Genomic DNA, 20,000 nt, shown 5'->3' with positions numbered 1-20,000 from the left:
TTGACGGAGCCTACCTCCTGATGGCAACGGTCAGTGCCTCGGGGGAGCTGGCACAGGGACAGATGACCTCTGACCTCAAGCCTTTACTCTGGAACACATTGAGGAACGCATCACAGGACGAGATAGACCCTGGAGGAGGAGAGGAGAGAGGGATGAGAGAAGGAGAGGAGAGAAGAGAAAGGAAGAGAAGAAAAGAGAAGACTAGGAGAAACATAGAGAGGACTAGGAGAAACATAGAGAGGACTAGGATAAATATAGAGAGGACTAGGAGAAACATAGAGAGGGCTAGGAGAAACATAGAGAGGTCTAGGAGAAACATAGAGAGGGCTAGGAGAAACATAGAGAGGACTAGGAGAAACATAGAGAGGACTAGGAGAAACATAGAGAGGACTAGGAGAAACATAGAGAGGACTATGAGAAACAGAGAGGGCTAGGTGAACCATAGAGAGGGCTAGGAGAAACATAGAGAGGGCTAGGCGAAACATAGAGAGGACTAGGAGAAACATAGAGAGGACTAGGAGAAACATAGAGATGACTAGGAGAAACATAGAGAGGACTAGGAGAAACATAGAGAGGTCTAGGAGAAACATAGAGAGGACTAGGAGAAACATAGAGAGGTCTAGGAGAAACATAGAGAGGACTAGGAGAAACATAGAGAGGACTAGGAGAAACAGAGAGGGCTAGGAGAAACATGGAGAGGGCTAGGAGAAACAAAGAGAGGGCTAGGAGAAACATGGAGAGGACTAGGAGAAACTTAGAGAGGGCTAGGAGAAACATAGAGCGAAGTAGGAGAAACATAGAGGACTAAGAGAAACATAGAGAGGACTAGAAGAAACATAGAGAGGGCTTGGAGAAACATAGAGAGGGCTAGGAGAAACATAGAGAGGGCTATTAGAAATATAGAGAGAACTAGGAAAAACATAGAGAGGACTAAGAGAAACATAGAGAGGACTAGGAGAAACATAGAGAGGACTAGGAGAAACATAGAGAGGACTAGGAGAAACATAGAGAGGACTAGGAGAAACATAGAGAGGGCAAGGAGAAACATAGAGAGGACTAGGAGAAACATAGAGAGGACTAGGAGAAACATAGAGACGACTAGGAGAAACATAGAGAGGACTAAGAGAAACATAGAGAGGACTAGGATAAACATAGAGAGGGCTAGGAGAAACATAGAGAGGACTAGGAGAAACATAGAGAGGACTAGGAGAGACATAGAGAGGGCTAGGAGAAACTTAGAGAGGACTAGGAGAAACATAGAGAGGACTAGGAGAAACATAGAGAGGACTAGGAGAAACATAGAGAGGACTAGGAGAAACATAGAGAGGGCTAGGGGAAACATAGAGAGGTCTAGTAGAAACATAGAGAAGACTATGAGACACATAGAGAGGACTAGGAGAAACAGAGAGGGCTAGGAGAAACATAGAGAGGGCTAGGAGAAACATAGAGAGGGCTAGGAGAAACATAGAGAGGAGTAGGAGAAACAGAGAGGACTAAGAGAAACATAGAGAGAACTAGGAGAAACATAGAGAGGACTAGGAGAAACATAGAGAGGGCTAGGAGAAACATAGAGAGGACTAGGAGAAACATAGAGAGGGCTAAGAGAAACATAGAGAGGGCTAAGAGAAACATAGAGAGGACTAGGAGAAACATAGAGAGGGCTAGGAGAAACATAGAGAGGACTAGGAGAAACATAGAGAGGACTATGAGAAACATAGAGAGGACTAGGAGAAACATAGAGAGGACTAGGAGAAACATAGAGAGGACTAGGAGAAACATAGAGAGGGCTAAGAGAAACATAGAGAGGACTAGGAGAAACATAGAGAGGGCTAGGAGAAACATAGAGAGGACTATGAGAAACATAGAGAGGACTATGAGAAACATAGAGAGGACTATGAGAAACATAGAGAGGACTAGGAGAAACATAGAGAGGACTAGGAGAAACATAGAGAGGACTAGGAGAAACATAGAGAGGACTAAGAGAAACATAGAGAGGACTAGGAGAAACATAGAGAGGGCTAGGAGAAACATAGAGACGACTAGGAGAAACATAGAGAGGAGTAGGAGAAACAGAAAGGACTAAGATAAACATAGAGAGGACTAGGAGAAACATAGAGAGGGCTAGGAGAAACATAGAGAGGACTAGGAGAAACATAGAGAGGGCTAGGAGAAACATAGAGAGGACTAGGAGCAACTTAGAGAGGACTAGGAGAAACATAGAGAGGAGTAGGAGAAACAGAGAGGACTAAGAGAAACATAGAGAGGACTAGGAGAAACATAGAGAGGACTAGGAGAAACATAGAGAGGGCTAGGAGAAACATAGAGAGGGCTATTAGAAACATAGAGAGAACTAGGAGAAACATAGAGAGAACTAGGAGAAACATAGAGAGGACTAGGAGAAACATAGAGAGGACTAGGATAAACATAGAGAGGACTAAGAGAAACATAGAGAGGACTAGGAGAAACATAGAGAGGGCTAGGAGAAACATAGAGAGGACTAGGAGAAACATAGAGAGGACTAGGAGAAACATAGAGAGGACTAGGAGAAACATAGAGAGGACTATGAGAAACAGAGAGGGCTAGGTGAACCATAGAGAGGGCTAGGAGAAACATAGAGAGGGCTAGGCGAAACATAGAGAGGACTAGGAGAAACATAGAGAGGACTAGGAGAAACATAGAGATGACTAGGAGAAACATAGAGAGGACTAGGAGAAACATAGAGAGGTCTAGGAGAAACATAGAGAGGACTAGGAGAAACATAGAGAGGTCTAGGAGAAACATAGAGAGGACTAGGAGAAACATAGAGAGGACTAGGAGAAACAGAGAGGGCTAGGAGAAACATGGAGAGGGCTAGGAGAAACAAAGAGAGGGCTAGGAGAAACATGGAGAGGACTAGGAGAAACTTAGAGAGGGCTAGGAGAAACATAGAGTGGAGTAGGAGAAACATAGAGGACTAAGAGAAACATAGAGAGGACTAGAAGAAACATAGAGAGGGCTTGGAGAAACATAGAGAGGGCTAGGAGAAACATAAAGAGGGCTATTAGAAATATAGAGAGAACTAGGAAAAACATAGAGAGGACTAAGAGAAACATAGAGAGGACTAGGAGAAACATAGAGAGGACTAGGAGAAACATAGAGAGGACTAGGAGAAACATAGAGAGGACTAGGAGAAACATAGAGAGGGCAAGGAGAAACATAGAAAGGACTAGGAGAAACATAGAGAGGACTAGGAGAAACATAGAGACGACTAGGAGAAACATAGAGAGGACTAAGAGAAACATAGAGAGGACTAGGATAAACATAGAGAGGGCTAGGAGAAACATAGAGAGGACTAGGAGAAACATAGAGAGGACTAGGAGAGACATAGAGAGGGCTAGGAGAAACTTAGAGAGGACTAGGAGAAACATAGAGAGGACTAGGAGAAACATAGAGAGGACTAGGAGAAACATAGAGAGGACTAGGAGAAACATAGAGAGGGCTAGGGGAAACATAGAGAGGTCTAGTAGAAACATAGAGAAGACTATGAGACACATAGAGAGGACTAGGAGAAACAGAGAGGGCTAGGAGAAACATAGAGAGGGCTAGGAGAAACATAGAGAGGGCTAGGAGAAACATAGAGAGGAGTAGGAGAAACAGAGAGGACTAAGAGAAACATAGAGAGAACTAGGAGAAACATAGAGAGGACTAGGAGAAACATAGAGAGGGCTAGGAGAAACATAGAGAGGACTAGGAGAAACATAGAGAGGGCTAAGATAAACATAGAGAGGGCTAAGAGAAACATAGAGAGGACTAGGAGAAACATAGAGAGGGCTAGGAGAAACATAGAGAGGACTAGGAGAAACATAGAGAGGACTAGGAGAAACATAGAGAGGACTAGGAGAAACATAGAGAGGACTAGGAGAAACATAGAGAGGACTAGGAGAAACATAGAGAGGGCTAAGAGAAACATAGAGAGGACTAGGAGAAACATAGAGAGGGCTAGGAGAAACATAGAGAGGACTATAAAAACATAGAGAGGACTATGAGAAACATAGAGAGGACTAGGAGAAACATAGAGAGGACTAGGAGAAACGTAGAGAGGACTAGGAGAAACATAGAGAGTACTAAGAGAAACATAGAGAGGACTAGGAGAAACATAGAGAGGGCTAGGAGAAACATAGAGAGGACTAGGAGAAACATAGAGAGGAGTAGGAGAAACAGAAAGGACTAAGATAAACATAGAGAGGACTAGGAGAAACATAGAGAGGGCTAGGAGAAACATAGAGAGGACTAGGAGAAACATAGAGAGGGCTAGGAGAAACATAGAGAGGACTAGGAGAAACATAGAGAGGTCTAGGAGAAACATAGAGAGGACTAGGAGAAACATAGAGAGGTCTAGGAGAAACATAGAGAGGACTAGGAGAAACATAGAGAGGGCTAGGAGAAACATAGAGAGGGCTATTAGAAACATAGAGAGGATTAAGAGAAACATAGAGAGGACTAGGAGAAACATAGAGAGGGCTAGGAGAAACATAGAGAGGACTAGGAGAAACATAGAGAGGACTAGGAGAAACATAGAGAGGCCTAGGAGAAACATAGAGAGGACTAGGAGAGACATAGAGAGGGCTAGGAGAAACATAGAGAGGACTAGGAGAAACATAGAGAGGACTAGGAGAAACATAGAGAGGACTAGGAAAAACATAGAGAGGACTAGGAGAAACATAGGGAGGAGTAGGAGAAACATAGAGAGGAGTAGGAGAAACATAGAGAGGACTAGGAGAAACATAGAGAGGTCTAGGAGAAACATAGAGAGGACTAGGAGAAACATAGAGAGGTCTAGGAGAAACATAGAGAGGACTAGGAGAAACATAGAGAGGTCTAGGAGAAACATAGAGAGGACTAGGAGAAACATAGAGAGGACTAGGAGAAACATGGAGAGGGCTAGGAGAAACATAGAGAGGACTAGGAGAAACATAGAGAGGGCTAGGAGAAACATAGAGAGGCCTAGGAGAAACATAGAGAGGACTAGGAGAAACATAGAGAGGACTAGGAAAAACATAGAGAGGACTAAGAGAAACATAGAGAGGAGTAGGAGAAACATAGAGAGGACTAGGAGAAACATAGAGAGGTCTAGGAGAAACATAGAGAGGACTAGGAGAAACATAGAGAGGTCTAGGAGAAACATAGAGAGGACTATGAGAAACATAGAGAGGACTAGGAGAAACATAGAGAGGGCTAGGAGAAACATAGAGACGTCTAGGAGAAACATAGAGAGGACTAGGAGAAACATAGAGAGGGCTCGGAGAAACAGAGAGGACTAGGAGAAACATAGAGAGGACTAGGAGAAACATAGAGAGGGCTAGGAGAAACATAGAGAGGACTAGGAGAAACATAGAGAGGGCTAGGAGAAACATAGAGAGGCCTAGGAGAAACATAGAGAGGACTAGGAGAGACATAGAGAGGGCTAGGAGAAACATAGAGAGGACTAGGAGAAACATAGAGAGGACTAGGAGAAACATAGAGAGGACTAGGAAAAACATAGAGAGGACTAGGAGAAACATAGAGAGTAGTAGGAGAAACATAGAGAGGACTAGGAGAAACATAGAGAGGACTATGAGAAACAGAGAGGGCTAGGTGAACCATAGAGAGGGCTAGGAGAAACATAGAGAGGGCTAGGCGAAACATAGAGAGGACTAGGAGAAACATAGAGAGGACTAGGAGAAACATAGAGATGACTAGGAGAAACATAGAGAGGACTAGGAGAAACATAGAGAGGTCTAGGAGAAACATAGAGAGGACTAGGAGAAACATAGAGAGGTCTAGGAGAAACATAGAGAGGACTAGGAGAAACATAGAGAGGACTAGGAGAAACAGAGAGGGCTAGGAGAAACATGGAGAGGGCTAGGAGAAACAAAGAGAGGGCTAGGAGAAACATGGAGAGGACTAGGAGAAACTTAGAGAGGGCTAGGAGAAACATAGAGTGGAGTAGGAGAAACATAGAGGACTAAGAGAAACATAGAGAGGACTAGAAGAAACATAGAGAGGGCTTGGAGAAACATAGAGAGGGCTAGGAGAAACATAAAGAGGGCTATTAGAAATATAGAGAGAACTAGGAAAAACATAGAGAGGACTAAGAGAAACATAGAGAGGACTAGGAGAAACATAGAGAGGACTAGGAGAAACATAGAGAGGACTAGGAGAAACATAGAGAGGACTAGGAGAAACATAGAGAGGGCAAGGAGAAACATAGAAAGGACTAGGAGAAACATAGAGAGGACTAGGAGAAACATAGAGACGACTAGGAGAAACATAGAGAGGACTAAGAGAAACATAGAGAGGACTAGGATAAACATAGAGAGGGCTAGGAGAAACATAGAGAGGACTAGGAGAAACATAGAGAGGACTAGGAGAGACATAGAGAGGGCTAGGAGAAACTTAGAGAGGACTAGGAGAAACATAGAGAGGACTAGGAGAAACATAGAGAGGACTAGGAGAAACATAGAGAGGACTAGGAGAAACATAGAGAGGGCTAGGGGAAACATAGAGAGGTCTAGTAGAAACATAGAGAAGACTATGAGACACATAGAGAGGACTAGGAGAAACAGAGAGGGCTAGGAGAAACATAGAGAGGGCTAGGAGAAACATAGAGAGGGCTAGGAGAAACATAGAGAGGAGTAGGAGAAACAGAGAGGACTAAGAGAAACATAGAGAGAACTAGGAGAAACATAGAGAGGACTAGGAGAAACATAGAGAGGGCTAGGAGAAACATAGAGAGGACTAGGAGAAACATAGAGAGGGCTAAGATAAACATAGAGAGGGCTAAGAGAAACATAGAGAGGACTAGGAGAAACATAGAGAGGGCTAGGAGAAACATAGAGAGGACTAGGAGAAACATAGAGAGGACTAGGAGAAACATAGAGAGGACTAGGAGAAACATAGAGAGGACTAGGAGAAACATAGAGAGGACTAGGAGAAACATAGAGAGGGCTAAGAGAAACATAGAGAGGACTAGGAGAAACATAGAGAGGGCTAGGAGAAACATAGAGAGGACTATAAAAACATAGAGAGGACTATGAGAAACATAGAGAGGACTAGGAGAAACATAGAGAGGACTAGGAGAAACGTAGAGAGGACTAGGAGAAACATAGAGAGTACTAAGAGAAACATAGAGAGGACTAGGAGAAACATAGAGAGGGCTAGGAGAAACATAGAGAGGACTAGGAGAAACATAGAGAGGAGTAGGAGAAACAGAAAGGACTAAGATAAACATAGAGAGGACTAGGAGAAACATAGAGAGGGCTAGGAGAAACATAGAGAGGACTAGGAGAAACATAGAGAGGGCTAGGAGAAACATAGAGAGGACTATGAGAAACATAGAGAGGTCTAGGAGAAACATAGAGAGGACTAGGAGAAACATAGAGAGGTCTAGGAGAAACATAGAGAGGACTAGGAGAAACATAGAGAGGGCTAGGAGAAACATAGAGAGGGCTATTAGAAACATAGAGAGGATTAAGAGAAACATAGAGAGGACTAGGAGAAACATAGAGAGGGCTAGGAGAAACATAGAGAGGACTAGGAGAAACATAGAGAGGACTAGGAGAAACATAGAGAGGCCTAGGAGAAACATAGAGAGGACTAGGAGAGACATAGAGAGGGCTAGGAGAAACATAGAGAGGACTAGGAGAAACATAGAGAGGACTAGGAGAAACATAGAGAGGACTAGGAAAAACATAGAGAGGACTAGGAGAAACATAGGGAGGAGTAGGAGAAACATAGAGAGGAGTAGGAGAAACATAGAGAGGACTAGGAGAAACATAGAGAGGTCTAGGAGAAACATAGAGAGGACTAGGAGAAACATAGAGAGGTCTAGGAGAAACATAGAGAGGACTAGGAGAAACATAGAGAGGTCTAGGAGAAACATAGAGAGGACTAGGAGAAACATAGAGAGGACTAGGAGAAACATGGAGAGGGCTAGGAGAAACATAGAGAGGACTAGGAGAAACATAGAGAGGGCTAGGAGAAACATAGAGAGGCCTAGGAGAAACATAGAGAGGACTAGGAGAAACATAGAGAGGACTAGGAAAAACATAGAGAGGACTAAGAGAAACATAGAGAGGAGTAGGAGAAACATAGAGAGGACTAGGAGAAACATAGAGAGGTCTAGGAGAAACATAGAGAGGACTAGGAGAAACATAGAGAGGTCTAGGAGAAACATAGAGAGGACTATGAGAAACATAGAGAGGACTAGGAGAAACATAGAGAGGGCTAGGAGAAACATAGAGAGGTCTAGGAGAAACATAGAGAGGACTAGGAGAAACATAGAGAGGGCTCGGAGAAACAGAGAGGACTAGGAGAAACATAGAGAGGACTAGGAGAAACATAGAGAGGGCTAGGAGAAACATAGAGAGGACTAGGAGAAACATAGAGAGGGCTAGGAGAAACATAGAGAGGCCTAGGAGAAACATAGAGAGGACTTGGAGAGACATAGAGAGGGCTAGGAGAAACATAGAGAGGACTAGGAGAAACATAGAGAGGACTAGGAGAAACATAGAGAGGACTAGGAAAAACATAGAGAGGACTAGGAGAAACATAGAGAGTAGTAGGAGAAACATAGAGAGGACTAGGAGAAACATAGAGAGGTCTAGGAGAAACATAGAGAGGACTAGGAGAAACATAGAGAGGTCTAGGAGAAACATAGAGAGGACTATGAGAAACATAGAGAGGACTAGGAGAAACATAGAGAGGGCTAGGAGAAACATAGAGAGGTCTAGGAGAAACATAGAGAGGACTAGGAGAAACATAGAGAGGGCTCGGAGAAACAGAGAGAGGAGTAGGAGAAACATAGAGAGGACTAGGAGAAACATAGAGAGGTCCAGGAGAAACATAGAGAGGACTAGGAGAAACATAGAGAGGTCTAGGAGAAACATAGAGAGGACTAGGAGAAACATAGAGAGGTCTAGGAGAAACATAGAGAGGACTAGGAGAAACATAGAGAGGACTAGGAGAAACATAGAGAGGACTAGGAGAAACATAGAGAGGACTAGGAAAAACATAGAGAGGACTAGGAGAAACATAGAGAGGTCTAGGAGAAACATAGAGAGGGCTAGGAGAAACATAGAGAGGACTAGGAGAAACATAGAGAGGGCTAGGAGAAACATAGAGAGGCCTAGGAGAAACATAGAGAGGACTAGGAGAAACATAGAGAGGACTAGAAAAAACATAGAGAGGACTAGGAGAAACATAGAGAGGAGTAGGAGAAACATAGAGAGGACTAGGAGAAACATAGAGAGGTCTAGGAGAAACATAGAGAGGACTAGGAGAAACATAGAGAGGGCTAGGAGAAACATAGAGAGGGCTATTAGAAACATAGAGAGGATTAAGAGAAACATAGAGAGGACTAAGAGAAACATAGAGAGGAGTAGGAGAAACATAGAGAGGACTAGGAGAAACATAGAGAGGTCTAGGAGAAACATAGAGAGGACTAGGAGAAACATAGAGAGGTCTAGGAGAAACATAGAGAGGACTATGAGAAACATAGAGAGGACTAGGAGAAACATAGAGAGGGCTAGGAGAAACATAGAGAGGTCTAGGAGAAACATAGAGAGGACTAGGAGAAACATAGAGAGGGCTCGGAGAAACAGAGAGGACTAGGAGAAACATAGAGAGGACTAGGAGAAACATAGAGAGGGCTAGGAGAAACATAGAGAGGACTAGGAGAAACATAGAGAGGGCTAGGAGAAACATAGAGAGGCCTAGGAGAAACATAGAGAGGACTAGGAGAGACATAGAGAGGGCTAGGAGAAACATAGAGAGGACTAGGAGAAACATAGAGAGGACTAGGAGAAACATAGAGAGGACTAGGAAAAACATAGAGAGGACTAGGAGAAACATAGAGAGTAGTAGGAGAAACATAGAGAGGACTAGGAGAAACATAGAGAGGTCTAGGATAAACATAGAGAGGACTAGGAGAAACATAGAGAGGTCTAGGAGAAACATAGAGAGGACTATGAGAAACATAGAGAGGACTAGGAGAAACATAGAGAGGGCTAGGAGAAACATAGAGAGGTCTAGGAGAAACATAGAGAGGACTAGGAGAAACATAGAGAGGGCTCGGAGAAACAGAGAGAGGAGTAGGAGAAACATAGAGAGGACTAGGAGAAACATAGAGAGGTCCAGGAGAAACATAGAGAGGACTAGGAGAAACATAGAGAGGTCTAGGAGAAACATAGAGAGGACTAGGAGAAACATAGAGAGGTCTAGGAGAAACATAGAGAGGACTAGGAGAAACATAGAGAGGACTAGGAGAAACATAGAGAGGACTAGGAGAAACATAGAGAGGACTAGGAAAAACATAGAGAGGACTAGGAGAAACATAGAGAGTAGTAGGAGAAACATAGAGAGGACTAGGAGAAACATAGAGAGGTCTAGGAGAAACATAGAGAGGGCTAGGAGAAACATAGAGAGGACTAGGAGAAACATAGAGAGGGCTAGGAGAAACATAGAGAGGCCTAGGAGAAACATAGAGAGGACTAGGAGAAACATAGAGAGGACTAGAAAAAACATAGAGAGGACTAGGAGAAACATAGAGAGGAGTAGGAGAAACATAGAGAGGACTAGGAGAAACATAGAGAGGGCAAGGAGAAACATAGAGAGGACTAGGAGAAACATAGAGAGGGCTAGGAGAAACATAGAGAGGGCTATTAGAAACATAGAGAGGATTAAGAGAAACATAGAGAGGACTAGGAGAAACATAGAGAGGGCTAGGAGAAACATAAAGAGGACTAGGAGAAACATAGAGAGGCCTAGGAGAAACATAGAGAGGTCTAGGAGAAACATAGAGAGGACTAGGAGAAACATAGAGAGGACTAGGAGAAACATAGAGAGGGCTAGGAGAAACATAGAGAGGACTAGGAGAAACATAGAGAGGGCTAGGAGAAACATAGAGAGGCCTAGGAGAAACATAGAGAGGACTAGGAGAGACATAGAGAGGGCTAGGAGAAACATAGAGAGGACTAGGAGAAACATAGAGAGGACTAGGAGAAACATAGAGAGGACTAGGAAAAACATAGAGAGGACTAGGAGAAACATAGAGAGGAGTAGGAGAAACATAGAGAGGACTAGGAGAAACATAGAGAGGTCTAGGAGAAACATAGAGAGGACTAGGAGAAACATAGAGAGGTCTAGGAGAAACATAGAGAGGACTAGGAGAAACATAGAGAGGACTAGGAGAAACATAGAGAGGGCTAGGAGAAACATAGAGAGGACTAGGATAAACATAGAGAGTTCTAGGAAAAACATAGAGAGGACTAGGAGAAACATAGAGAGGAGTAGGAGAAACATAGAGAGGACTAGGAGAAACATAGAGAGGACTAGGAGAAACATAGAGAGGGCTAAGAGAAACATAGAGAGGACTAGGAGAAACATAGAGAGGGCTAGGAGAAACATAGAGAGGACTATGAGAAAGATAGAGAGGACTATGAGAAACATAGAGAGGACTAGGAGAAACATAGAGAGGACTAGGAGAAACATGGAGAGGGCTAGGAGAAACATAGAGAGGGCTAGGAGAAACATAGAGAGGCCTAGGAGAAACATAGAGAGGACTAGGAGAGACATAGAGAGGGCTAGGAGAAACATAGAGAGGACTAGGAGAAACATAGAGAGGACTAGGAAAAACATAGAGAGGACTAAGAGAAACATAGAGAGGAGTAGGAGAAACATAGAGAGGACTAGGAGAAAATAGAGAGGTCTAGGAGAAACATAGAGAGGACTAGGAGAAACATAGAGAGGTCTAGGAGAAACATAGAGAGGACTATGAGAAACATAGAGAGGACTAGGAGAAACATAGAGAGGGCTAGGAGAAACAGAGAGGTCTAGGAGAAACATAGAGAGGACTAGGAGAAACATAGAGAGGGCTCGGAGAAACAGAGAGGACTAGGAGAAACATAGAGAGGACTAGGAGAAACATAGAGAGGGCTAGGAGAAACATAGAGAGGACTAGGAGAAACATAGAGAGGGCTAGGAGAAACATAGAGAGGCCTAGGAGAAACATAGAGAGGACTAGGAGAGACATAGAGAGGGCTAGGAGAAACATAGAGAGGACTAGGAGAAACATAGAGAGGACTAGGAGAAACATAGAGAGGACTAGGAAAAACATAGAGAGTAGTAGGAGAAACATAGAGAGGACTAGGAGAAACATAGAGAGGTCTAGGAGAAACATAGAGAGGACTAGGAGAAACATAGAGAGGTCTAGGAGAAACATAGAGAGGACTATGAGAAACATAGAGAGGGCTAGGAGAAACATAGAGAGGACTAGGAGAAACATAGAGAGGGCTAGGAGAAACATAGAGAGGCCTAGGAGAAACATAGAGAGGACTAGGAGAGACATAGAGAGGGCTAGGAGAAACATAGAGAGGACTAGGAGAAACATAGAGAGGACTAGGAGAAACATAGAGAGGACTAGGAGAAACATAGAGAGTAGTAGGAGAAACATAGAGAGGACTAGGAGAAACATAGAGAGGTCTAGGAGAAACATAGAGAGGACTAGGAGAAACATAGAGAGGTCTAGGAGAAACATAGAGAGGACTATGAGAAACATAGAGAGGACTAGGAGAAACATAGAGAGGGCTAGGAGAAACATAGAGAGGTCTAGGAGAAACATAGAGAGGACTAGGAGAAACATAGAGAGGGCTCGGAGAAACAGAGAGAGGAGTAGGAGAAACATAGAGAGGACTAGGAGAAACATAGAGAGGTCCAGGAGAAACATAGAGAGGACTAGGAGAAACATAGAGAGGTCTAGGAGAAACATAGAGAGGACTAGGAGAAACATAGAGAGGTCTAGGAGAAACATAGAGAGGACTAGGAGAAACATAGAGAGGACTAGGAGAAACATAGAGAGGGCTAGGAGAAACATAGAGAGGACTAGGAGAAACATAGAGAGGGCTAGGAGAAACATAGAGAGGCCTAGGAGAAACATAGAGAGGACTAGGAGAAACATAGAGAGGACTAGAAAAAACATAGAGAGGACTAGGAGAAACATAGAGAGGAGTAGGAGAAACATAGAGAGGACTAGGAGAAACATAGAGAGGTCTAGGAGAAACATAGAGAGGACTAGGAGAAACATAGAGAGGGCTAGGAGAAACATAGAGAGGGCTATTAGAAACATAGAGAGGATTAAGAGAAACATAGAGAGGACTAGGAGAAACATAGAGAGGGCTAGGAGAAACATAAAGAGGACTAGGAGAAACATAGAGAGGCCTAGGAGAAACATAGAGAGGTCTAGGAGAAACATAGAGAGGACTAGGAGAAACATAGAGAGGACTAGGAGAAACATAGAGAGGGCTAGGAGAAACATAGAGAGGACTAGGAGAAACATAGAGAGGGCTAGGAGAAACATAGAGAGGCCTAGGAGAAACATAGAGAGGACTAGGAGAGACATAGAGAGGGCTAGGAGAAACATAGAGAGGACTAGGAGAAACATAGAGAGGACTAGGAGAAACATAGAGAGGACTAGGAAAAACATAGAGAGGACTAGGAGAAACATAGAGAGGAGTAGGAGAAACATAGAGAGGACTAGGAGAAACATAGAGAGGTCTAGGAGAAACATAGAGAGGACTAGGAGAAACATAGAGAGGTCTAGGAGAAACATAGAGAGGACTAGGAGAAACATAGAGAGGACTAGGAGAAACATAGAGAGGGCTAGGAGAAACATAGAAAGGACTAGGATAAACATAGAGAGTTCTAGGAAAAACATAGAGAGGACTAGGAGAAACATAGAGAGGAGTAGGAGAAACATAGAGAGGAGTAGGAGAAACATAGAGAGGACTAGGAGAAACATAGAGAGGTCTAGGAGAAACATAGAGAGGACTAGGAGAAACATAGAGAGGTCTAGGAGAAACATAGAGAGGACTAGGAGAAACATAGAGAGGACTAGGAGAAACATAGAGAGGGCTAGGAGAAACATAGAGAGGTCTAGGAGAAACATAAAGAGGACTAGGAGAAACATAGAGAGGGCTCGGAGAAACAGAGAGGACTAGGAGAAACATAGAGAGGGCTAAGAGAAACATAGAGAGGACTAGGAGAAACATAGAGAGGGCTAGGAGAAACATAGAGAGGACTAGGAGAAACATAGAGAGGACTATGAGAAACATAGAGAGGACTAGGAGAAACATAGAGAGGACTAGGAGAAACATAGGGAGGACTAGGAGAAACATAGAGAGGACTAAGAGAAACATTGAGAGGACTAGGAGAAACATAGAGAGGGCTAGGAGAAACATAGAGAGGACTAGGAGAAACATAGAGAGGAGTAGGAGAAACAGAAAGGACTAAGAGAAACATAGAGAGGACTAGGAGAAACATAGAGAGGACTAAGATAAACATAGAGAGGACTAGGAGAAACATAGAGAGGGCTAGGAGAAACATAGAGAGGACTAGGAGAAACATAGAGAGGGCTAGGAGAAACATAGAGAGGGCTAGGAGAAACATAGAGAGGACTAGGAAAAACATAGAGAGGACTAGGAGAAACATAGAGAGGACTAGAAGAAACATAGAGAGGAGTAGGAGAAACATAGAGAGGACTAGGAGAAACATAGAGAGGTCTAGGAGAAACATAGAGAGGACTAGGAGAAACTTAGAGAGGACTAGGAGAAACATAGAGAGGAGTAGGAGAAACAGAGAGGACTAAGAGAAACATAGAGAGGACTAGGAGAAACATAGAGAGGACTAGGAGAAACATAGAGAGGGCTAGGAGAAACATAGAGAGGGCTATTAGAAACATAGAGAGAACTAGGAGAAACATAGAGAGAACTAGGAGAAACATAGAGAGGACTAGGAGAAACATAGAGAGGACTAGGATAAACATAGTGAGGACTAAGAGAAACATAGAGAGGACTAGGAGAAACATAGAGAGGGCTAGGAGAAACATAGAGAGGACTAGGAGAAATATAGAGAGGTCTAGGAGAAACATAGAGAGGACTAGGAGAAACATAGAGAGGTCTAGGAGAAACATAGAGAGGACTAGGAGAAACATAGAGAGGGCTAGGAGAAACATAGAGAGGGCTATTAGAAACATAGAGAGGATTAAGAGAAACATAGAGAGGACTAGGAGAAACATAGAGAGGGCTAGGAGAAACATAGAGAGGACTAGGAGAAACATAGAGAGGCCTAGGAGAAACATAGAGAGGACTAGGAGAGACATAGAGAGGGCTAGGAGAAACATAGAGAGGACTAGGAGAAACATAGAGAGGACTAGGAGAAACATAGAGAGGACTAGGAAAAACATAGAGAGGACTAGGAGAAACATAGAGAGGAGTAGGAGAAACATAGAGAGGAGTAGGAGAAACATAGAGAGGACTAGGAGAAACATAGAGAGGTCTAGGAGAAACATAGAGAGGACTAGGAGAAACATAGAGAGGTCTAGGAGAAACATAGAGAGGACTAGGAGAAACATAGAGAGGTCTAGGAGAAACATAGAGAGGACTAGGAGAAACATAGAGAGGACTAGGAGAAACATAGAGAGGGCTAGGAGAAACATAGAGAGGACTAGGAGAAACATAGAGAGGTCTAGGAGAAACATAGAGAGGACTAGGAGAAACATAGAGAGGGCTAGGAGAAACATAGAGAGGACTAGGAGAAACATAGAGAGGGCTAGGAGAAACATAGAGAGGCCTAGGAGAAACATAGAGAGGACTAGGAGAGACATAGAGAGGACTAGGAGAAACATAGAGAGGAGTAGGAGAAACATAGAGAGGACTAGGAGAAACATAGAGAGGAGTAGGAGAAACAGAAAGGACTAAGAGAAACATAGAGAGGACTAGGAGAAACATAGAGAGGACTAAGAGAAACATTGAGAGGACTAGGAGAAACATAGAGAGGGCTAGGAGAAACATAGAGAGGACTAGGAGAAACATAGAGAGGAGTAGGAGAAACAGAAAGGACTAAGAGAAACATAGAGAGGACTAGGAGAAACATAGAGAGGACTAAGATAAACATAGAGAGGACTAGGAGAAACATAGAGAGGGCTAGGAGAAACATAGAGAGGACTAGGAGAAACATAGAGAGGGCTAGGAGAAACATAGAGAGGGCTAGGAGAAACATAGAGAGGACTAGGAAAAACATAGAGAGGACTAGGAGAAACATAGAGAGGACTAGAAGAAACATAGAGAGGAGTAGGAGAAACATAGAGAGGACTAGGAGAAACATAGAGAGGTCTAGGAGAAACATAGAGAGGACTAGGAGAAACTTAGAGAGGACTAGGAGAAACATAGAGAGGAGTAGGAGAAACAGAGAGGACTAAGAGAAACATAGAGAGGACTAGGAGAAACATAGAGAGGACTAGGAGAAACATAGAGAGGGCTAGGAGAAACATAGAGAGGGCTATTAGAAACATAGAGAGAACTAGGAGAAACATAGAGAGAACTAGGAGAAACATAGAGAGGACTAGGAGAAACATAGAGAGGACTAGGATAAACATAGTGAGGACTAAGAGAAACATAGAGAGGACTAGGAGAAACATAGAGAGGGCTAGGAGAAACATAGAGAGGACTAGGAGAAATATAGAGAGGTCTAGGAGAAACATAGAGAGGACTAGGAGAAACATAGAGAGGTCTAGGAGAAACATAGAGAGGACTAGGAGAAACATAGAGAGGGCTAGGAGAAACATAGAGAGGGCTATTAGAAACATAGAGAGGATTAAGAGAAACATAGAGAGGACTAGGAGAAACATAGAGAGGGCTAGGAGAAACATAGAGAGGACTAGGAGAAACATAGAGAGGCCTAGGAGAAACATAGAGAGGACTAGGAGAGACATAGAGAGGGCTAGGAGAAACATAGAGAGGACTAGGATAAACATAGAGAGGACTAGGAGAAACATAGAGAGGACTAGGAAAAACATAGAGAGGACTAGGAGAAACATAGAGAGGAGTAGGAGAAACATAGAGAGGAGTAGGAGAAACATAGAGAGGACTAGGAGAAACATAGAGAGGTCTAGGAGAAACATAGAGAGGACTAGGAGAAACATAGAGAGGTCTAGGAGAAACATAGAGAGGACTAGGAGAAACATAGAGAGGTCTAGGAGAAACATAGAGAGGACTAGGAGAAACATAGAGAGGACTAGGAGAAACATAGAGAGGGCTAGGAGAAACATAGAGAGGACTAGGAGAAACATAGAGAGGGCTAGGAGAAACATAGAGAGGCCTAGGAGAAACATAGAGAGGACTAGGAGAGACATAGAGAGGGCTAGGAGAAACATAGAGAGGACTAGGAGAAACATAGAGAGGACTAGGAGAAACATAGAGAGGACTAGGAAAAACATAGAGAGGACTAGGAGAAACATAGAGAGGAGTAGGAGAAACATAGAGAGGACTAGGAGAAACATAGAGAGGTCTAGGAGAAACATAGAGAGGACTAGGAGAAACATAGAGAGGTCTAGGAGAAACATAGAGAGGACTAGGAGAAACATAGAGAGGACTAGGAGAGACATAGAGAGGGCTAGGAGAAACATAGAGAGGACTAGGAGAAACATAGAGAGGACTAGGAGAAACATAGAGAGGGCTAGGAGAAACATAGAGAGGTCTAGGAGAAACATAGAGAGGACTAGGAGAAACATAGAGAGGGCTCGGAGAAACAGAGAGGACTAAGAGAACCATAGAGGACTAGGAGAAACATAGCTTGATAGATAGGAAGTAGAGTTACAGGGGTTAGATCCGTCGGCGACCAGCAGCATCCGGAGGGAACTCAGGCTGATGTCCTTCTGCTCTCTGTGGGCCACCAGAGCCCAGTGCATGTCCCTGGACTTTACACACGCTACCTTGGCTGGAGAGACACACACACAGTGTTGACATCAGTGTTAACACAAAGTTGAGATCATATACTGCCTGAATGATTGACATATGACTTCACAAGAATGTCTTGTAGATTGACATATTCATTTAATATTGAGCAGTTGATTGACAGGTGGGTGTGTCTGACCTTTAAAGTGGTAGACCTTTTGTATCCAGGACAACGGGTTGACCTTCATCAGAGAGTAGGGAACACTGATCACATGCATCATATTCATCACGCTCTGGAGATAGGAGACACACATAACCTTTAACCTCTAACCCTTAACACCTTATCATACTTTCCCTGACACCTGACCTCTAGTAGCAGGTCTTACCGTGAGGATGCCGTGCCACAGTCCCACATCCTTCTTAAAGTCTAGAACATTCACTATGGTCTCCGCTGCAGAGAGACAGAGGGGAGAGGGGGTAGAAGGGAGTGTGGAGCAAGAGCGGGAAGGAGACAAAGAGAGATAGATGTCATGAGATCACTGAAGCCAAAGAGAGAGAGAGAGAGAGAGAGAGAGAGAGAGAGAGAGAGAGAGAGAGAGAGAGAGAGAGAGAGAGAGAGAGAGAGAGATTACCTGGCAGTGTGTAACTGTGTGTGTGTGTGAGAGAGTGTGTGTGTGTGTGTGTGTAGAGTGTGTGTCTTACCTTCTGTGTAGCCACAGGACTGTGTGAGGGCTTGGCAGTGAGTTAGCAGAGCGATCCTCATCACCGTCACTCCCAGAACACTCCCATCCTTACACGTCTTGTACTGGGAGAGAGAGAGAGAGAGAGAGAGAGAGAGAGAGAGAGAGAGAGAGAGAGAGAGAGAGAGAGAGAGAGAGAGAGAGAGAGAGAGAGAGAGAGAGAGAGAGAGAGAGAGAGAGAGAGAGAGAGAGAGAGAGCGAGAGAGCAAGAGAGAGCGAGAGAGAGAGAGAGAGAGAGAGAGAGAGAGAGAGAGAGAGAGAGAGAGAGAGAGAGAGAGAGAGGGAGTTAGAGAGGGAGTTAGAGAGGGAGTTAGAGAGAGAGAGAGAGGGAGTTAGAGAGAGAGAGAGAGAGAGAGAGACAGACACAGAGACACACAATTCCCATAACGATAAATAGCGAAAAAAGGCTTTTCAAAAATGTTGCTAATTTATTACATATAAAAAACAGAAATAACTTATTTACATAAGTATTCAGACCCTTTGCTATGAGACTCGAAATTGAGCACAGGTGCATCTTGTTTCCATTGATCATCCTTGAGACGTTTTTACAACTTGATTGGAGTACACCTGTGGTAAATTCAATTGATTGGCACACACCTGTGTATATAAGGTCCCACAGTTGACAGTGGATGTCAGAGCAAAAACCAAGCCATGAGGTCGAAGGAATTATCCGTAGAGCTCAAAGGCAGGATTGTGTTGAGGCACAGATCTGGGGAAGGGTACCAAAAAATGCCTGCAGCATTGAAGGTCCCCAAGAACACAGTGGCCTCCATCATTCTTAAATGGAAGAAGTTTGGAACCACCAACACTCTTCCTGGAGCTGGCCACCCAGCCAAACTGAACAATCGGGGGAGAAGGGCCTTGGTCAGGGAGGTGACCAAGAACCCGATGGTCACTCTGACAGAGCTCCAGAGTTCCTCTGTGGAGATGGGAGAATCTTTCAGAAGGACAACCATCTCTGCAGCACTCCACCAGTCAGGCCTTTATGGTAGAGTGGACAGACGGAAGCCACTCCTCAGTAAAACACACATGACAGCCCGCTTGGAGTTTGCCAAAAGGCACCTAAAGACTCTCAGACCATGAGAAACAAGATTCTTGGCCTGAATGCCAAGCGTCACGTCTGGAGGAAACCTGGCACCATCCCTACGGTGAAGCATGGTGGTTGCAGCATCATGCAGTGGGGATGTTTTTCAGCGGCAGGGACTGGGAGACTAGTCAGGATCGAGGAAAGATGAACGGAGCAAAGTACAGAGAGATCCTTGATGAAAACCTGCTCCAGAGCGCTCAGGACCTCAGACTGGGGCGACAAGACAATGTAGGAGTGGCTTCGGGACAAGTCTCTGAATGTCCTGGAGGGGCCCAGCCAGAGCCCGGACTTGAACTCAATCGAACATCTCTAGAGAGACCTGAAAATAGCTGTGCAGCGACGCTCCCCATCCAACCTGACAGAACTTGAGAGGATCTGCAGAGAAGAATGGGAGAAACTCCCCAAATACAGGTGTGTCAAGCTTGTAGC

General features: G+C 44.0%; 1 protein-coding gene across 1 annotated transcript in view; it reads right to left on the bottom strand.

Moving 5' to 3' along the window:
* The window catches only part of LOC311114191 (disco-interacting protein 2 homolog C-like), a gene marked incomplete at both ends in the record, with an annotated part of 42,167 nt that overhangs the window by 13,997 nt on the left and 8,170 nt on the right, over positions 1-20,000 (bottom strand). The window contains 5 exons of the mRNA XM_084189463.1: positions 15-129; positions 17,668-17,787; positions 17,944-18,037; positions 18,131-18,195; positions 18,447-18,549. Of these exons, the coding sequence (XP_084045589.1) occupies positions 15-129; positions 17,668-17,787; positions 17,944-18,037; positions 18,131-18,195; positions 18,447-18,549 (497 nt within the window). The remainder of the gene's footprint in view (positions 1-14; positions 130-17,667; positions 17,788-17,943; positions 18,038-18,130; positions 18,196-18,446; positions 18,550-20,000) is intronic.

The sequence above is a fragment of the Coregonus lavaretus genome, assembly GCF_964263955.1.
Source record: "Coregonus lavaretus genome assembly, contig: HAP1_SCAFFOLD_2787, whole genome shotgun sequence".
Taxonomy (NCBI): Eukaryota; Metazoa; Chordata; class Actinopteri; order Salmoniformes; family Salmonidae; genus Coregonus; species Coregonus lavaretus.
The sequence above is the reverse complement of the archived record's forward strand: the minus strand, read 5'-3'. Positions and strand labels throughout refer to the sequence as shown.